Source organism: Salmo salar, unplaced genomic scaffold (assembly GCF_905237065.1).
Source record: "Salmo salar unplaced genomic scaffold, Ssal_v3.1, whole genome shotgun sequence".
Taxonomy (NCBI): Eukaryota; Metazoa; Chordata; class Actinopteri; order Salmoniformes; family Salmonidae; genus Salmo; species Salmo salar.
The window spans coordinates 1-19,478 of record NW_025549278.1 but is presented as its reverse complement, the minus strand read 5'-3'; the positions used below and the strand labels follow the sequence as shown (position 1 = coordinate 19,478).

Sequence of the window (19,478 nt, the reverse complement as noted above, 5' to 3'; positions counted from 1 at the left end):
AAGTATTTTTTGTTGTAGTGGGGACAGTAACATTAGTACTCTCTAAAAACAATACTTTAAGAAAATGTTTTATATATAAAAAAATACAAATAAATAATGTTTAGCTCACATAATATAATTGAAAAGAATGTATTGAAGTGTCTGTAATAGAATAAACGTGTCAAAAGAATGTAGACATGAATAAATTACTTTCTATAGATTCCTAAATCTTTTTTTACAGTTTACATCTTCAATATGACGCCTCCTTTCAGTCATCCAGGGTTTATGCACGTCATTGGTCTGGACGCAATCAGCCAACCGAAAGCGCGTACAGTCGGTGACGTCAGCAACACTCTGCCCACAAGTGTTTTGGGAGAAACAACCCCATTCCCAGTGTATGCGGAACGTGTTTGCTGGCTTCATAAATGCTAGCTAGCTTATTTAGAGTTGTTTTAGTTATGCTAACCTGTTTGCAAACCTTTAGCTTTTCTGGCTAGTTACAGAGGTTAGCTGACCAGTTAGCTTCAGTAGTTGGTTAAAGCCATCAAGTTGTTATGTTATCAGATTTAGCCTGTTCCACCTTTTGCAGAATGCACTATAGAGCGGGAAAAGGGAATCCCGCCACAATGTGGACACGGTAGACACATTTAAATGTAGACGCATGACGAGTTCGTAATTCCATGATCAGAATAACAAAGCTGCATGAACTGTCAAGTCTAGACACAACCTACTGCGTTTAGACAGGCAGCCAATTAAGATTTTTTTTTTTTACATCAATTGGTCTTTTGAGCAATCACATCAGCTCTGAAAAATTGCCGTTGTGAGACGATCTGATGTGATTGGTCAAAAGACCAATTACTGGGAAAAGATCAGAATTGGGCTGCCTGTCTAAACGCAACCTTAGTAAAGCCTCAAGGGGGCTTCATGTTATGAGTTTCATACACACATTAGTGATTTACTAGGCCTCAAGTTATATGCACATCTCAAAGTTTGTCTAGGCCTATGGGTTCAGGAGCTGGGGCATGGAACCTAGGGTTATTGGTGGAATTGATATGGAGGGTAGTGATGTTTGGAGAGTTAGAAGGAGCTGGAGGTGCTACATACTTCTGATAGTGCTGTAAATTGGGGTCAGGGACACTGTATTGCTGGTAGAGATGAGGATGAGAGCCAGTGGTAGGCTTACTGGGACTACCAGGCTGAGAGTGTTTGTAGTGGTACATGTATGAATAGTGGCTGGGTGAACTAGGGTGATGGTGTTGAGGTCCAGAGGGAAGACACGGCCTATTCTGGTGGGGTAAGGGGGCTGGAGGGACATACTTAGAATATTGGTTTTGGTGCTGGACAGCCTCCATATGGGGGAGTTGTGGAATCTCTAGATCCTGTGGTGTGCTTGTTGGAGGAACAGGGGCAATATGCTTCCTCTGCAGGTGTTGATGCATAGAGGGACTGATGATACTGAGGGAGGAGGAGGAGAGAGAGGAGGACGAGGGGCAGCGAGAGTAGGTGGTTGAGTGACAGGTCTGGTGTGTTTGGTTAGGCTTCTCTTGCTGGGGAGAACTGGGGTGATTAGTGCCAGAAACAGTAGGATCATATGTCAAAGCCACAAACGCAAGTTGATGTTCCACATGCACGTATTCTTGGTACTGCTCAACCCTTTGACTGTGTGATGTCTCAGCAGGCTGAGGTGGTATGGGAAAACTCAGGGGAGAACTTGAAAGGAACTGGCTTAAAAGGAACAGGCTTGATGGGGGGGTGGGTATCATGTGTAACTCGGGATTGTCGTGGATGAAGGGAAAGCAACGGGGGGGGCGCTTAGCTGGGGACTTGGTGGAGGTGAGCGGTTGGGAAGGGGTAACAACAGCCTTACCCCTGGTATTCTTTGAGGTGTCGGGTAACTTCCGATGTTGTACTACTGGGAGAGGGGGTTGAATGGTGAGAGGGGTTGGGGAATGGGTGGGTGTGAAATGGTTTGTGAGGCAAAGAATACATATAGTCTGGAGATGCATCAGGCTCCTCATAAGAGTCATAGTGGGGTTTGTTGGGGTGTTGTAGGTAAGGGGTTTGGAACAGGCAGGAGAAAGACAGGTCCTTTTCCCTGGATTAGATCTGTATTGTTTACATGCCATTCTATAGGAGAGAGGAAACAATACCCTTACGTAAGGCATACATTTTAAAATAAACTGACCAAATAAGCGTAATAAAATCCCCTCTGGAATTGCCGGTAACAACAGCTCACTCATTTATCCCCTAATCATAATGTACAGGAAGCCGTTATAATCAGGTGAGTAACATTAATGGTAGTTCCATACATAGATTTAACTTCACTGTAGTCCCACAAGTTGTGTTGGGAACTACAAACACCAGAGGCTCAGTAGTGTCTTCAGTGGGGTACCAGCACCGGGACACAGCATACAGGAGCGGCACCCAGTCACCATTCACTGATGGGGGCGAGAAGGTCAGAGGTCAAAGACATTGCTCAGTGACCCCTATTCAACTGGTTTAGGCTGCATCCTGATTCTCCGACCACCCTTCTCCCAAATCGTACACATGCACACTCCCTGTCATGGATTTAACAATGGTGAAAACTCCCTTAACCATTTCTTGCACCAATGCATTTGTGTGGAGAATTGGGATGCAGCCATAGTCAAGATAGATCATGTCAATTTACCATGGCATGAGGTCAAAATTCCTGTACATACAGTACTTACTCCACGGTCTCCTCTCCATAGATCAATAGATCCATCTCAGATCCCAGACATGTGACCTGGGGAGAGGGCACCCTGACTGGATGTGAGGCCCTCACTGGAGATCCATACCAATACACTGGCAAAAAAATAAATATTTAACCTTTATTTAACTAGGCAAGCCAGTTAAGAACAAATTCTTATTTACAATGACGGCCTACACCGGCAAAACCCGGACGACGCTGGGCCAGTTGTGCGCCGCTCTATGGGACTCCCAATCACGGCCGGTTGTGATACAGCCATGACAATGTAGTCAGTTCCCTGCAAAAGGAATGGATGTTATTATGAGCTGAAATGTGGAAAACTCATTCTAGAAAGCTGCAATGCAAACAGTCATTATTCACCTTGATTCGCAATGTATCCATCAATAGAATTCCAAGCAGTAGAGACTAGCCAAGACTATTCTGAATTGTTCAGATGTATTACATGCCAAGGAATGATCCAAGACCAAACATGCACAGAATGTAGTCCAAAACAGATTCAAGACCAAACATACACAGCATGTAGTCCAAAACAGACCCAAGAACAAACATGCACAGCATTTAGTACAAAACAGTCAGAACAGAAATCCACGCAGTCTTCATAAGTGAGAGGGGCAGATGAGAAAGGACAGGAAATGAAGAGTGAATACCTCCTGGTGAACAAAGCATCCATTGTAGTGTACCATCAGGACTGCCTCTGTCTGAGGTCTTCAGCTTGAGGCCCTAGCCCGAAGGGAGGTGGGACAGGGCCAGAGGAGAGGCTGATTGGGACAGGGCCAGTGGAGAGGCTGATTGGGGACAGGGCCAGAGGAGAGGCAGGGACGTCCACAAGGAAATTAGAAGTAATGACGGTAATAAGAAGCAGCATCATTCACTGACTGGTAGTGACAGGATTGATTAAGTCAAATACTACTGTCTGGACATTATGTAAGTGCTCAGACCACCTGGTAGCTAATTTATACCTAGTCCTAAATGGCACCCTATTCCCTACATAGTGCACTACGTTTAACCAGAGCTCTATGGGGAATATATAGGGAATAGGGTGTGATTTAGGACAGACTCAGATTTAGTAAGTTTAAGACCAGTACAGTATTATCATAGGTTTTCAGCCATCCCAATAACCTGACTGACTAACTGGTCTTGAGTGAATGGATAAAGATCTTTATTGAAAAGCAATGTTAACTGTGTTAAGCTAGAAGCTCCATATGACTTCCAGAAGGCCTACGAGTGTTACAATATGACTTCCACAAGGCCTAAGAGTGTTACAATATGACTTCCACAAGGCCTACTACAATATGACTTCCACAAGGCCTACTACAATATGACTTCCACAAGTCCTACTACAATATGACTTCAACAAGGCCTACTACAATATGACTTCCACAAGTCCTACAAGTGTTACAATATGACTTCCACAAGGCCTACTACAATATGACTTCCACAAGTCCTACGAGTGTTACAATATGACTTCCACAAGGCCTACTACAATATGACTTCCACAAGGCCTACTACAATATGACTTCCACAAGGCCTACGAGTGTTACAATATGACTTCCACAAGGCCTACTACAACGTGACTTCCACAAGGTCTACTACAATATGACTTCCACAAGGCCTACTACAATATGACTTCCACAAGGCCGACTAAAATATGACTTCCACAAGGCCTACTACAACGTGACTTCCACAAGGCCTACTACAACGTGACTTCCACAAGGCCTACTACAATGTGACTTCCACAAGGCCTACCACAATGTGACTTCCACAAGGTCTACTGCAGTGTGACTTCCACAGGGCCTACTGCAGTATGACTTCCACAGGGCCTACTGCAGTATGACTTCCACAAGGACTACTACAAAATTACTTCCACAAGGACTACTACAGTATGACTTCCACAAGGCCTACTGCAGTATGACTTCTACAAGGCCTACTAAAATATGACTTCCACAGGGCCTACTGCAGTATGACTTCCACAGGGCCTACTGCAGTGTGACTTGCACAAGGCCTACTGCAGTATGACTTCCACAAGGACTACTACAAAATTACTTCCACAAGGACTACTACAGTATGACTTCCACAAGGCCTACTGCAGTATGACTTCCACAAGGACTACTACAAAATTACTTCCACAAGGACTACTACAGTATGACTTCCACAAGGCCTACTGCAGTATGACTTCTATAAGGCCTACTGCAGTATGACTTCCACAGGGCCTACTGCAGTATGACTTCCACAGGGCCTACTGCAGTATGACTTCCACAAGGACTACTGCAGTATGACTTCCACAAGGGCTACTGCAGTATGACTTCCACAGGGGCTACTGCAGTATGACTTCCACAGGGCCTACTGCAGTATGACTTCCACAGGGCCTACTGCCGAATTTCTTACACAAGGCCTACTACAGCATGACTTCCACAAGGCCTACTGCAGCGTGACTCCCACAAGGCCTACTACAGCATGACTTCCTCAAGGCCTACTGCAGTATGACTTCCACAAGGCCTACTGCAGTGTGACTTCCACAATGCCTACTACAGCATGACTTCCACAAGGCCCACTTCAGTATGACTTCCACAAGGCCTACTGCAGTATGACTTCCACCGGTCCTACTGCAGAATGTCTTCCACAAGGCCTACTGCAGTATGACTTCCACAAGGTCTACTGCAGTAAGACTTCCACAAGGTCTACTGCAGTATGACTTCCACAAGGCTTACTACAGTATGACTTCCACAAGGCCTACTGCAGTATGAATTCCACAAGGCCTGCTAGTGTTACAATATATGGCTTTACATACATCTGTCAATTAAGAAGTTTGGAATGTCCTGTTTCTAGAATGTGAACATCAGGATGTCGTTCCCACAATGGACAGTGGGGTCCACCGCTGTATAGCATGCCTATGATGTCCCTTCTGGGGTCCGAGCCCAGGGTCTGGAGAGTAGATCTGCTGTTTAACTGAGGCAATATCTTCAGGACATAGGGTTACATTAGAACAGACTCATTATCATGTGTAAGATAAGGAAATGCCTGTATTATTTTGTAGCCTAAGACTAGAAATACACCTATATATTTACTTACTTGAAAAGGTGTCATGGTCAGGCTGATATTGCTGTTGGACATCACCATGGTACCCACTGTGCATCCTGTAATTGACAACACAACATTCCCCAAGACTTGTCCAAAGTAGGCCTACCTACTGTGCAAAAGGATAGCTTTGAGGTGAAAACTCCCATCTAGGAAAAGTGGAACCACTGTAAATTTGACCTCAGAATGTGAAACTCTTCATGCGAAATTCGATTATAAAGCCAAATCTGTATATCAGACCTGACAGCTGTAATTCCAAACTGATTATGCAAATGTGGAGCGCTTCTCACATGCGCAGTTAATTAACTCAGACAAAACATAAATCTGGTTGGATTTCATCATGGAAGAAAAAGAGACATACAGTAGAAAGAATTTGTTAATACCTTGACATTTTGAAGGTAAAAAAGTAGGCCTATAGGCTGTTCAACCTCTCTTTCGTGTCGTCTGAGAATCCCAAAGATTGGAAAGCAGCTGCGGTCATCCCCCTCTTTCAAGGGGGACACACTCTTGACCCAAACTGCTACAGACCTATATCTATCCTACCCTGCCTTTCTAAGGTCTTCGAAAGCCAAGTTAACAAACAGATTACCGACCATTTCGAATCCCACCGTACCTTCTCCGCTATGCAATCTGGTTTCAGAGCTGGTCATGGCTGCACCTCAGCCACGCTCAAGGTCCTAAACGATATCTTAACTGCCATCGATAAGAAACAATACTGTGCAGCCGTATTCATTGACCTGGCCAAGGATTTTGACTCCGTCAATCACCACATCCTCATCGGCTGAATCAACAGCCTTGATCTCTCAAATGATTGCCTCGCCTGGTTTACCAACTGCTTCTCTGATAGAGTTCAGTGTGTCAAATTGGAGGGCCTGTTGTCCAGGCATCTGGCAGTCTCTATGGGGGTGCCACAGGGTTCAATTCTTGGGCCGACTCTCTTCTCTGTATACATCAATGATGTCGCTCTTGCTGCTGGTGATTCTCTGATCCACCTCTACGCAGACGACACCATTCTGTATACTTCTGGCCCTTCTTTGGACACTGTGTTAACAACCCTCCGGACAAGTTTCAATGCCATACAACTCTCCTTCCGTGGCCTCCAACTGCTCTTAAATACAAGTAAAACTAAATGCATGCTCTTCAACCGATCGCTGCCTGCACCTGCCCGCCCGTCCAGCATCACTACTCTGGACGGTTCTAGAATATGTGGACAACTACAAATACCTAGGTGTCAGGCTAGACTGTAAACTCTCCTTCCAGACTCACATCAAACATCCCCAATCCAAAGATAAATCTAGAATCGGCTTCCTATTTCGCAACAAAGCATCCTTCACTCATGCTGCCAACCATACCCTCGTAAAACTAACCATCCTACCGATCCTAGACTTTGGCGATGTCATTTACAAAATAGCCTCCAATACCCTACTCAATAAATTGGATGCAGTCTATCACAGTGCCATCCGTTTTGTCACCAAAGCCCCATATACTACCCACCACTGCGGCCTGTATGCTCTCGTTGGCTGGCCCTCGCTTCATTCTCGTCGCCAAACCCACTGGCTCCAGGTCATCTACAAGACCCTGCTAGGTAAAGTCCCCCCTTATCTCAGCTCGCTGGTCACCATAGCAGCACCCTCCCGTACCACGCGCTCCAGCACGTATATCTCACTGGTCACCCCCAAAGCCAATTCCTCCTTTGGCCGCCTCTCCTTCCAGTTCTCTGCTGCCAATGACTGGAACGAACTACAAAAATCTATGAAACTGGAAACACTTATCACCCTCTCTAGCTTTAAGCACCATCTGTCAGAGCAGCTCACAGATTACTGCACCTGTACATAGCCCATCTATAATTAGCCCAAACAACTACCTCTTCCCCTACTGATTTATTTATTTATTTTGCTCCTTTGCACCCCAGTATTTCTACTTTGCACATTCATCCACTGCAAATCTACCATTCCAGTGTTTTACTTGCTATATTGTATTTACTTTGCCACCATGTTCATTTATTTATTTTGCTCCTTTGCACCCCAATATTTCTACTTTGCAGATTCATCCACTGCAAATCTACCATTCCAGTGTTTTACTTGCTATATTGTATTTACTTCGCCACCATGTTCATTTATTTATTTATTTTGCTCCTTTGCACCCCAATATTTCTACTTTGCACATTCATCCACTGCAAATCTACCATTCCAGTTTTTTACTTGCTATATTGTATTTACTTCGCCACCATGACCTATTTATTGCATTTACCTCCCTTATCTCACCTCATTTGCTCACATTGTATATAGACTTATTTTTCTACTGTATTATTGACTGTATGTTTGTTTTACTCCTTGTGCAACTCTGTGTTGTTGTATGTGTCGAACTGCTTTGCTTTATCTTGGCCAGGTCGCAGTTGTAAATGAGAACTTGTTCTCAACTTGCCTACTTGGTTAAATAAAGGTGAAATAAATTAAATAAAAAATAAAAGTAGAAAATGACATCCATAAACTATGTGGATGGAGATGACGTGTGCAGTATGTCATTACCCAAAACACGAATAGGTAATGGCTGTTGCTATTCTATTACTCATATTTTGGGTTGCTGCTGCGATACTGCGTACAGAGGGGAATTGGGTGTTGTTGTTTACTTATATGAATGTGAGGTAAAATACTGTATTTCTCATGTGTTGAGAGCTCATTGTAAAAGGGAGAGGTGTAGCCTACATATTGCTTTGAGGGCGGGAGAGGGGGGGCTAGAGTGGAGCGCAGCATGTTTGTTTGGTTCTTTTTAGAATTAAGAATATACTACAAACTGGGACTATTCTGCACACATTCTGTACACAGTCGTAATTGTTACTCCATTCATTCAACGAGCTCCTTTGAAGATCACTTAGCTTCACGCAGTGTTTTGACAGAGGGAAACGTTGCCTATTTGTCATAGACTTTTAAAGTCCCTGACTTTAAAGATACGAAAAAGTTTGAGGATATGGGTGGGGTTTGGGAAAGGGAAAAGGGAGGGAAGGGGCCGAAGAGAAAAAAAGACTGATGTGTAGGCTATGAATTCGATGCTGGGTGGGTCTAACGTTACAGCTTTTCAGAATTGCAAATAACTATCGTGCGTAAAAGCTCCTTCACAGGTAATGTTTATCAGCCTAATGTGGTTTACAATTTCTATGCAATGGGATTGGTGGAGGGTTGGTACTGTTTAGCGAATTTTTTGAAGGCTCTGTGGGCGAAAACAATAGTTTTGGGGAGGTATTTAAACGTTTTATACTGGAACTACATTCAGTTGATAAGGACGCTTTGGAAGGATTACATGGATTTCACGTTTGCGAGCGGCAAAAAACGTGAACACAGGTTTACTTTATGCATAGTATTATAGATCATATTTTAATAAAGATGTTGTATTCATTTATGTATAACACATTTGTTTCATAGACTCACTTCTGTCGTCGTATTCTCGCGCTCTTTTCTCATAGCCTGTGTATGGGGCCCGTTGCAACTAACGGATATAGCATCCATAACAAATAGTTATGTGCAGCCTAGTAGTCCAGTTAAAATACATGGCCACGTTGAATAGCCTATTATTTTTCTTTACTGAAACTTGCAATTGAGTCAAAAAAAATGTATGCATATATTCAGGTTAATAATTATTAGTCTGCACTTAAACGAATAGTCTAAACTTTTAGGCCTAATAACTTTATACACATGAGTAACTTTTTAAACAATGTTGTGATGGAAGACCTACAGAAACGACAATTATTACTTTACCCTCTAAGCGGTCTAATTGTAGTTGATAACAAATAAACAAATCTATAAACTCCTTTTATAGGCTAAACTTGAATGAGAAATCGAATCCAATGATTTGAGTCGTATTTCGAAACGAGCCCAATTGACCATTTTAGGTAGAGCGCTCTTCTATCCTAGGCCTGGATCAAAAACACGTCAAATACTTTCATGTGTGCTTGATTTATCTGGGAGCTTGCACTTTTGGGTCAATTTTATTATTCCCATTGTAGGCAAACCAATTCAAGCACAATACAAGCATTTTAAAGTATTTTACATGTGTTTGACCCAGATCTGGTTTTGCCTCGTATTTAGTAAGATAATTAACCAATAAGACCCAAAGGTAGTGTGGTATATGGCCAATATACCACGGCTAAGGGCTATTCTTAAGCACAATGCAACGCGGAGGGCCTGGAAACAGCCCTTAGCCTTGGTATATTGGCAATAAACCACAAACACCCGAGGTGCCTTATTGATGTTATGAACTGATTACCAACATAATTAGAGCAGTAAAAATAAAAGTTTTGTCATACCCGTGGTATAGGGGCTAATATAACAAGGCTTTCAGCCAGCATTCAGGGTTCGAACCACCCAGTTTCTAATACGCTAATAAGCCTACTCACTGTATATCTTTCCACAACACATCTTTTCTCCGTTAGTCACAATGTTGGTCCTGGCTGGAATCGTTGTTCTTCACATTACCGCCATCATCCTGCTTCTGGTGGCAACCATTGATAATGTAAGTAAATAAATATCCCCTCTCCTTTTTCTTACTTTCACATGCTTCCAATGTCACCTCAATGACCCCTTCTGTTCCATCTGTTCTCCTGCTCCATATGAACTTCAGAACGTCTTTATGGACACCATAATAAATACAGGGCTAGAACAAAAATGTCCACTGTTGGGCCTAAGTATCCAACAATGAAAACATGGTTACAACACTGTTATGAGATGATATAGCTGTACGTTTTGTTACAATGACTTTGCTACTCTTCTCCTGTGTTGTTTTCTGCAGGCCTGGTGGTTCACAGACTCAGTGGCCACAGACGTGTGGGGTCGGTGGGAACTGGAAGGCTCAGCTTGGCACTACACCAACCTCAAAGGAGACTATGCTGAAGGTATAGTACAGATGCCGTATCTTAATTTGATGACCCTGTTGTTGCAGGAATTTTCCTGCACAGCAGGAAATACAAACTTGTGGTGTACTCAAGGTTTGAAAAGGCTTCAAAAGTTTGTAATTTATACTTTAAAATGTCTGACTTGATTTTCCCAACAAAAAATGTATCAACCCCTACACAAAATGTAATTCCCATTTCCTGTTGCTGCAGGATTATTTTCCTGCTGGTTGAAACTGGCTCACATTAAGATACAGCATCTGTGTGCTAACCTCTTGTTATGGCTAGACAGTATTAGCTTCTACCAAAACAAGATAGAGTGGACATGTGCATATGCTTATACTCGCTCGGTAGGCAGGGGTTGAATTAAGCTTCCAAAGTGAAACTAATTTTGATGTGTTCATTTTACTGTGGTGAGTTCTCAGAATATTTCTACCCCAGCTGGTAGGCCTACATGACATGGACAAAAAAATATATATATTTTGTAATTATTATTCATTAAAATAAATGACTGTCATTGTTCTGTATGACAAGAGTGTGCATCTTCCCATCTCATAGAGCCCTGTTCTCTCTGTATCCCCTATAGAATACCTCCAGGTAGTGCAGGCCGGGGCCGTGCTGGCCTGCATCTTCTCCATCCTGGGCCTGTTTGTGTTCGTGGCTCAACTCTTCACTTTGTCCAAGGGCCAGAGGTTCACCTTCTCTGGAGCCTTGATGCTCATCTCCTGTAAGTAGCTCGGGTCCCTGTATCTGCATCTTAATACTGTATAATCTATGTAATGACATTGATATAAACACAGTGGATATGTTTTGTTGGAGTCCAGCACTAGCAAACAAACTAATAACTGATGCAAACTGATAACTAATCATCCACTCTTTGAATGCACACCCTGTGGGTGGGTCCCCATGAGCATGATTGAAAAACACTATTGTTTATTGCTATAACTATCACTGTTATTTAAGTTCAGGTTGAAATAGTCTCCTCAGCAGTTGTGTCTACAGCCCTATGAGTGACTTTGAAGTGATGTTTCCAGTACAGCACATAACTGTTATTAACCTAACAGGTGTTTTTAAATCTCCGCTCGTCTCCATCCAGGTCTGTGTGTAATGATCGCTGCGTCCATCTACACGGACATCTTCCACAAGCAGGAACAGGGCCGGTTCGGACACTCTTTCATTCTGGCCTGGATCTCCTTCGTTCTCACCTTCATACTGGGCGTCATCTATGTGGTCCTGCGCAAGAAGAGCGAGTAGAGGAACAAGGGATGAAGGGGAGGAGAAGAGGATTGTAAGGAAGGACAGTTTTTATTACGTTTTTGCAGTGTGTTGGAAAGGGATGGAGGGAGGGTAGGGGTCTTAATTAGTTTATTAACAGTCCCAGTATTCCGATGTTTCTTGTGAGGAGGAAGGTGGTACAGAAGGGGGAGAGCGGACCCCAAAGAATTGTATGCACAATCAATTTCTATGCAGACTACTGCATGCCTGTTCAAATGGGAGATTTGTAATGTGTAATTGATATAGTACTGTATATTTCAAGGTATGCTACATACCTGTTGCAGTACTTGAACAATCAGCAAACAAGCTTTAATTTCCAGTACATGTTTTAAAAGGAATTTTAATTTTTATATTTTTATAACTGAAGTATTTTATAACCAATTGTAATTGTTTTTTGATCTAAATACAATGTAACCGTTTGTTGTGTAATTGCCGTAACGTGTATTCTAAGTGCATTTTAATCAAGTGTGTGATTCAGAGTTTTGGTTGGCTTCTATATCAAAATACATTTTAATCACGTGTGTGATTCTGAGTTTTGGTTGGCTGCTATATCAAAGTACATTTTAATCATGTGTGTGATTCTGCGTGTTGGTTGGCTGCTATATCAAAGTACATTTTAATTTGTACAAGTGAAAAAGGTAAACCAGGAACAGAGGTAAATGCGGTATATGTAATATCACCATTTATTATAATGCAGTAGAGGGATTCTGTTTTGTAATTACATTGGAATTTAAGCCATGTTTGTTCAGACTATACAATTTATTAACAAAATAAAAACGCTACAAAAAAAAGCACATTTTTCATTCATATTTAATCTATTCAACATATTTCTAATAAATAACTATTTGATGCAAGACTTCACCACGAGAGCAATCCTGCGACCACTAATAGGCATAACAGGGGATGCAGTAAGATGTACAGTATGTCCTTCACAATGACATGCTTGGTCCAGTTCCCACGTTTTTAGAAAAGACGCAAAACGTGTTTGTGAATGCAACCCCACCAAAACATTATTTAAGAGGCCCTACAACAGACCAAGACAGAGACAGGAATGTTCCATTATGTGTCATTCCGAGGGGGTGTAGTGAGTTGATCTGGACTGTACTAAATCCCCTGTCCAGAGGGGGTGATCCGCTCTTGCACCACTAGGTGAAGGAGGTGGTTCTGCTCTGCTGAGAGAAGAGGCCTGAGGCATGAAGAAGAAGAATTTACTGTCCATTTTCCTTACAGTCTACGGAAATGTTCTTAATAATTTAGAGACAAGACATCAATGAGAAAATCACAAGGAAAAAAACTCAATTGAAATGTGTATTGCAGCTAAATAGCTACCACATGACTGAGATTTTATTATTTATTTTTGCTTACCAGAGTTCAGGTTGAAGAGACTTGAGGGACTCTATGTCTTTTTCCTGGCAGGCCATCTGCAACAACACAATGATAGACTGTTATAGACTTAAGACTTTGAAAGCCCAGCATAACCACGAAAATAGATCAGCATAAAGCCAGAATCCTTAAATCAAAAAACAATAACAAAGCGTCACCATGCCTTTGTTTTTGTAAAATGCTGAGGGATGGGCCTGGAGAAACACAACCACTCTAATTCATAAACAGAGCTATGGATGCAAGGGCTGACCATCCATGATATCAACATTATAGTTTTAACCATGTTGTTAGGCTGTACAGTTTTTGTTTACATTTGCATTGTTTACAAACATTGGAGTAAAACAAGCTCATATTTTGGGTTCTGATGGGGTACGACAGTTGAACTAAGCTCATGAGCCATTTATAAAGTTATATTCTTCAAGACTCAATAGGTATATACCATTCATTCATAAGATGTAGCAACAATGGTTTCTTGCTTTAAAGTTGACTCAGTCCTACAATTATGCTCCTATTAATCCTCATGTGAGACACTGGATCTTCTCACCCGGACATTAAGGGCCAACACATAACTATTTTGTATGATATAGTCTAGTAAGGAAATATGCCACATACCACAACTGACTGCAGGAGCAGGAAGACATTCTCAGGTAGGAAGGTCACTACAATGAGAGGTTTGGAAATATATGTTTAAAAATATATAATTATGAACTTCGTTCCTCATCCCAACCTTGCTAGTGCTGTGTGTATGAGTGTTTAAGGTCAGTCAGGTTAGACTAATGGCTGTAGTGTAGTTACCCTGACTATGAGGGTCAAACGACTCCCAGGCGTATCTCTCCAGGGTCTGGGCATGCTCTGGCAACAACTTCTGGGGAGGAGGCTGCAAAATACATTAACATTCGTTCTCAGCTTTCAGAGAGATAACGCAATTTAGCAGTGATAAATCATCTGTAAGTGTTTGTAGGAAGGAATTTAATACAAGTGACGTGAAATGTAATGTTATAAGAAGGGACAACAATCTTCGCTATGCTATGATTACCTCAAGCAGCATGAGCAAAAGTACTCTGGAAATCTCACACTTGGCCACAATGTCCAGAAATGCACCTAAGAAGACAATGAGCAGAGGAAAAGCATACTGTTATCAGTTTCAGAATAGTTCATGAACTTCCTGCTTTAACACAGGAAGTGGTGAGTTAGCCACAAGTGTTGGGCCAGTCCATTATGGCCTCACCAACGGGGGTGCTGGTGCCGGGCAGCTGCAGTCCCCTCTCCTGACACATCAGCTGCATCTCTGTCAGCACGGCCAGCGCGCCGTCATAGTCACCTGACACACAGAGAACAGACGATGTCTATTACAGTATCATGATGTTGTTGTTAGGATTAGAAACACAAACACCAGAGTTTGGGTCAGTTCATTATCAATTCCAGTAAAGGCAGAAATTGAATTGCACTCCTCTGGAGAAATTCCATGTCCAAAGCAACTTACTGGAATTGACATGGTTTTGACCCCAACCCTGGTATACTCTAGACCCCAACACATGTATACGCTTCAACTGACATCTGGACCACATGAAGGTAATCCCCATACCATAACCCAATTTCCTGGCCCTGAGTTCCATACGGAGTTGAAAACAAAGAATAACACAAATCTTCACCTATGGTCCAGACCCATCAACCCCCACACATCCCACCACTGTACTCACGGGTGAGTATTTTGCAGGTGGCCATCTCTCCCATAGACAGCAGAGACTCAATGGGCTGCTGTGTCTGTAGTTCTGCTGCTCTCTGGTAGTGAACTATGGCCTCACCTGGTCTGTTCATCTCCTATAGATGAAGATGAGAAGAGAGAGGAAGAGAGAGGAAGGGAGAGAGGAAGGGGAGCGAACAGAAGACAGAGAAACAGAGAAAACAAAGAGAGAGAGAAGATGAGAGGGATGATCATATGATCTTAATTCACCACACAGACTGACATAGATTGGCAACCATTCCTCTTCTATCTTTTGTGATCAGTTTGGTCCATTACCTTGAGGGCATTGCCAAGTTCCAGAGATAGACTGGCGGCCATGACAGGCTGGTTCATCTCAATGTAAACCTGAAACACATTTGTAAAACAGCATTATACTACTGTCTCCAGAGGAATCTAGGGAAAGGCCAGGGAAAATGGGTTGTTGGTATGTACAGTAAAATCTCCAGATGCTTGGTCCATCTCTTTGTAGCTGTTATTTCAGAAGGATTCAACTATATACTAAAGAGGATTAGATGATCATTTAAATGCCCTAGCAAAACCAATAAAGATATTCTGATTGATCATTTTCCCTTTCACAGCTGTTGTTCACCAAACCTGATTAAACTAGACTGAATGCTGCGCACACTTTTGTCTCACTTCCTGTTCCATCTGGTTTAATAGGGAAGCTTATATTCATGAGCTCGCCTTGACTGGCAGCTCTTTGAAACGCCTCTGTCAAGAAACGTGGATGCAGTGAGCAGTGTTGCAGTTAAATCATCTCAAGCAAATTTGGTGAAATATAAAGCAACTCAATAGAACATTGAAATTACATCAATGATGTGTTTTTTTTTAAATATTTTTTATACATCTATGTCTCTTGTGATGCAGTTCACAGCAGCACTGACAGATGTGTTGACATGACAATTGCGTCAGAGTTTTGAATGCCCCTTCCCCCCCTTTTGTTCCATGCTGGCTGAAGACCAAGCTAGACTGTAACTAACACCAGACACAGATGGAAGTATCTTTGCCATAGATGAAGAGTAAACTTTTAATTATAGTTGCTGACACCCTACAGTCAAATGATGCACTAGTAAAGTAGCTATCTAGCTACTGTATATAAACCATGCCTCTCTGCAAACACGTGCTGTCCCCCATCCCGTTAATAATCCCACCTCCTGAAATAAAAGTGTTTGACATGGGGAAGGAGACCAGTAACTTTATGATCAAAGTTGACCAATGTAGAAGCAACAGTCATGTTTCATACTTTGATCTGGTTTTATCCAAATATAATCAAATTTCATGAAAAACATGATTTTGACTGTTCGTGACCTTTAACTTATGACCTGTTTGTGTATCTCAATTCTATTATGTCAAACATTTGTAGTCTTTTTTTACCTTGATGGCGAAGCTGTAGCAGTTGAGTGCGGCCTGCAGGTGCTCGTCGAAGCCTGGGGCTTGTAGTGCTCTGTTCTCCTTCTCAGAGAGCAGGAAGAGCCGGGCAGCATCGGTCAGGGCCAGGGCCTCCCAGGTGCATTGAAAAGAGTCTGCTCACACCTGTGGGTTCAGGTAGGATATAACAGGTATAGATTATATATTGTAATGTGAGATATCTAATTTACATTATAATAGGTAGTAGGAAATAATGTTGGTTGTAGGATACTTACAATGGAGGAGAAAGGGTAATACTGATCCATCATTCTATGCTACCCATGTCTGTATGATATTAATAAGGGCAAACAATATGTTCTGATTAGGGGCAATAGTTAGAGATGGAGACTTACCTTGCCATTGCAAGGTCACAGAAGGCTGCATACTGAAGGCAGTCTTGCTGCTTCAGCTCTTTAGCAACTGACCTGCAGCCAAGCAGAAATACTGGGTGAGATGCAAGCCACATAATCAACAGAAATGTGCAAATGGTGTACTTAATAGTAAGGGTCATCATCTGAAAACATGAACATATGAATGAATTGCTGATATGTTAGAAACATGGTTATTAGTCATAATTTTTCTAGGAAACATTAGCTACTCACCAAACTGCTCACTTGCTTCTGCTACATTGGGTTTCCGAAGAAAACGTCTAACGTGGGCAAAGTGAAATTACAACTGAATGTCATACATGTTAAGTTAGCTAGTTACCGTTAGCCTAGTAACCACTGCTCTAGTACCTGATTAGCTACAACGCTAGAAAACTAACGTTAGCTAAACAATCATTATCATTCAGGGATGAGGATTCATTTGAAACAGCTAACCAATTATCTATCTAGTGCCAGCTAGTTAATGAGTTTAGCCAAAACATGGTAAAAAATAGTAAAAAATAAATAAATAAAACGCTCTTGGGGCTTTTCTTTGGACCCATGGACCTGACAGCAAAGTTTAGCTGGCTACCGTTAGCTAGCTAGCTGTGAAATCCTGGCTCGCAATTCAAAAGATTAGACGATCATGCATTACACATAGTCACTCGAATGGATACCTAGAACAAAGACAAGAACGTAATAAATCGTACTTTTTCAATTTATTTGATACAGCACGATATCTCATCAGAAAGTCCCCCTCCGCTGCCATGGTCAACAATAGATGAAAAACGTAAATAAACCAAACCAGGAAGTAGAGATGGGAGACGCGTTTCGATTGGTTCTTACTCCAAATAGCCTAATAGTCTCATTGGATACAATCTTATTATGGTGGGACTTTGGTGTACATGGGGTTCTCTTTGCAAAATCTCTCGCTAAAATGAATCTGACATATTGCAGATATCTGTTAATTAGACAAAATGACAACCAGAGACATTCCGTGATGATAACAACCAGAGACACAGCAGTTTATTTTCAACAGAAGTCACGAAGTTGCAGGGTAAAATACATACGTGATTTTAGGTCTGTGTACAAAAACTAGAGAGATTGCTAAGGCAGGAAAATAGAGGCATATAGATTCCCAAACACAGTGCAGATGCCAGTAGGTCAGAAATTCTCATAGACGCATTCAAATATTCCTTCTCCTTTCGGCGTTGCATTCTCCATCTGTGGGAGAGAGGTCAGGACAGTAGCATCCGCATTAACTCGAACAGCTCTTTATCATCATTATTGGTCTATAGGTCTACTCATATCTATTTTGGGGAATAGAATATACTAGAAAAAATTGAATACAATTAAATATAATATATCTGGAATGACAAATCCAAGGCTTTAGTAATTGATATTTCCTGGTTAGTGCATGTTCACACTGACCCGATTCCTTTGACTTTCTCTTGACTTTTCCTTTCCCTCTGGACAGATTCACGGTTTACTGCTGCTGCTGATGCTCCTGGGGTCAAGACCTCATAGACAGATGTGGCCGAGACTCTAGACTCTGAGAGAGGAGGGAGTTCCAGGTGAGACACATTCATTCTTGTAGTTCCAGATAGGGCCTACAGTGGATGTGAAAGTTCATCAAAACAGTGAATCTTTGTTGATGATATTCTTTTGATGACCACACACACAGCTTTGACATGTGTCAAGGTGGCATTTTTTGTTCAACTCATAAAATCAATGTGATATAGTTACAGCAAGTCAATGGAGATAGAGAGATATGCTTACAGCGTAAACTGAAGCAGAGGCAGCTGCATTCACTGATGTTTTACTGTTCTCCTCCTCCTCTTCATTCTCACATCTATTCCTTCTGCTTACTCCACTACCGGTACTTCCATTCTTCAATATAAAATTGACCATGGAAATCACAAGTTAACACACACACGGACTGATACAATGACAACATACCAACCACAACAGAAGGGTACAAAAATATACAGTGTTGCAAAACCTCCACCAAACCTTTCTCAAATCTCTTACCGATTGGCTTTTGGAACAGATATATGGAGCCGATCACACTGAAGATGAGGAGGCCCCTGGCGGTAAGAACCCCAACACGAGGAAAAGGATGGAAACCAGAGTAAAGCTGCCGGTACCCCTTCGTCTGAAAGAGAGACAGAGACAAATACAGAGACACGAGATACAGAGACAAATACAGAGACACAGAGACAAATACAGAGACACACAGCGACATACAGAGACAATAAACATAGTACCATTAGAGTTTGTCCAGTGTCAGTCAATGGCTGAACACTTTGGTTGGAAGTAGATTAATGTCAAGTGAAAAAAAAAGAGTTAGAGGACTTTTTATTTTCATGATGACAATCATGCGTGTTGTTGATGGTGGCATACATCCGACATTCAGCTGACATCTACAGTATTTGTACCAAAAAGGTCCCTTTTAAAAGGGATTGTGTTTTCACTATCATGTCAACAGTTCCTGTTACTCAACATGTGGATAACAGAAGTTTCACTAACTGACTAACTGTTATCTTTCTATCATCCCTTCATTTTCTTTTTCTACCACACACTCACCTTTCACCAGAAGGGTCCAGAAGATCTCCACATTTTTATACTTTGCAGTTATAC

General features: G+C 41.9%; 2 protein-coding genes and 1 long non-coding RNA gene across 3 annotated transcripts; 1 reads left to right on the top strand and 2 right to left on the bottom strand.

The window, feature by feature from the left end:
- Positions 1-8,774: 8,774 nt before the first annotated feature.
- Positions 8,775-12,733, top strand: LOC123736108 (epithelial membrane protein 2). The gene is made up of 5 exons (XM_045713146.1): positions 8,775-8,900; positions 10,209-10,288; positions 10,565-10,667; positions 11,251-11,391; positions 11,761-12,733. Exons 2-5 carry the CDS (start codon positions 10,214-10,216, stop codon positions 11,916-11,918), a joined length of 477 nt encoding a protein of 158 aa, XP_045569102.1. The 5' UTR covers positions 8,775-8,900; positions 10,209-10,213; the 3' UTR covers positions 11,919-12,733.
- On the bottom strand, positions 12,600-16,857 carry LOC106589266 (40-kDa huntingtin-associated protein). Its single transcript, XM_045713149.1, has 10 exons — positions 16,827-16,857; positions 16,441-16,589; positions 15,343-15,411; positions 15,023-15,143; positions 14,551-14,643; positions 14,359-14,423; positions 14,118-14,199; positions 13,935-13,981; positions 13,305-13,360; positions 12,600-13,125 (listed from the first exon to the last, which is right to left on the bottom strand). Exons 1-10 carry the CDS (start codon positions 16,855-16,857, stop codon positions 13,044-13,046), a joined length of 795 nt encoding a protein of 264 aa, XP_045569105.1. The 3' UTR covers positions 12,600-13,043.
- Positions 16,858-18,304: 1,447 nt separating this feature from the next.
- LOC123736109 (uncharacterized) lies at positions 18,305-18,921 on the bottom strand. The gene is made up of 3 exons (XR_006765940.1): positions 18,870-18,921; positions 18,618-18,728; positions 18,305-18,390 (listed from the first exon to the last, which is right to left on the bottom strand). It is a non-coding gene; the product is annotated as an uncharacterized lncRNA (long non-coding RNA).
- Positions 18,922-19,478: the final 557 nt, after the last annotated feature.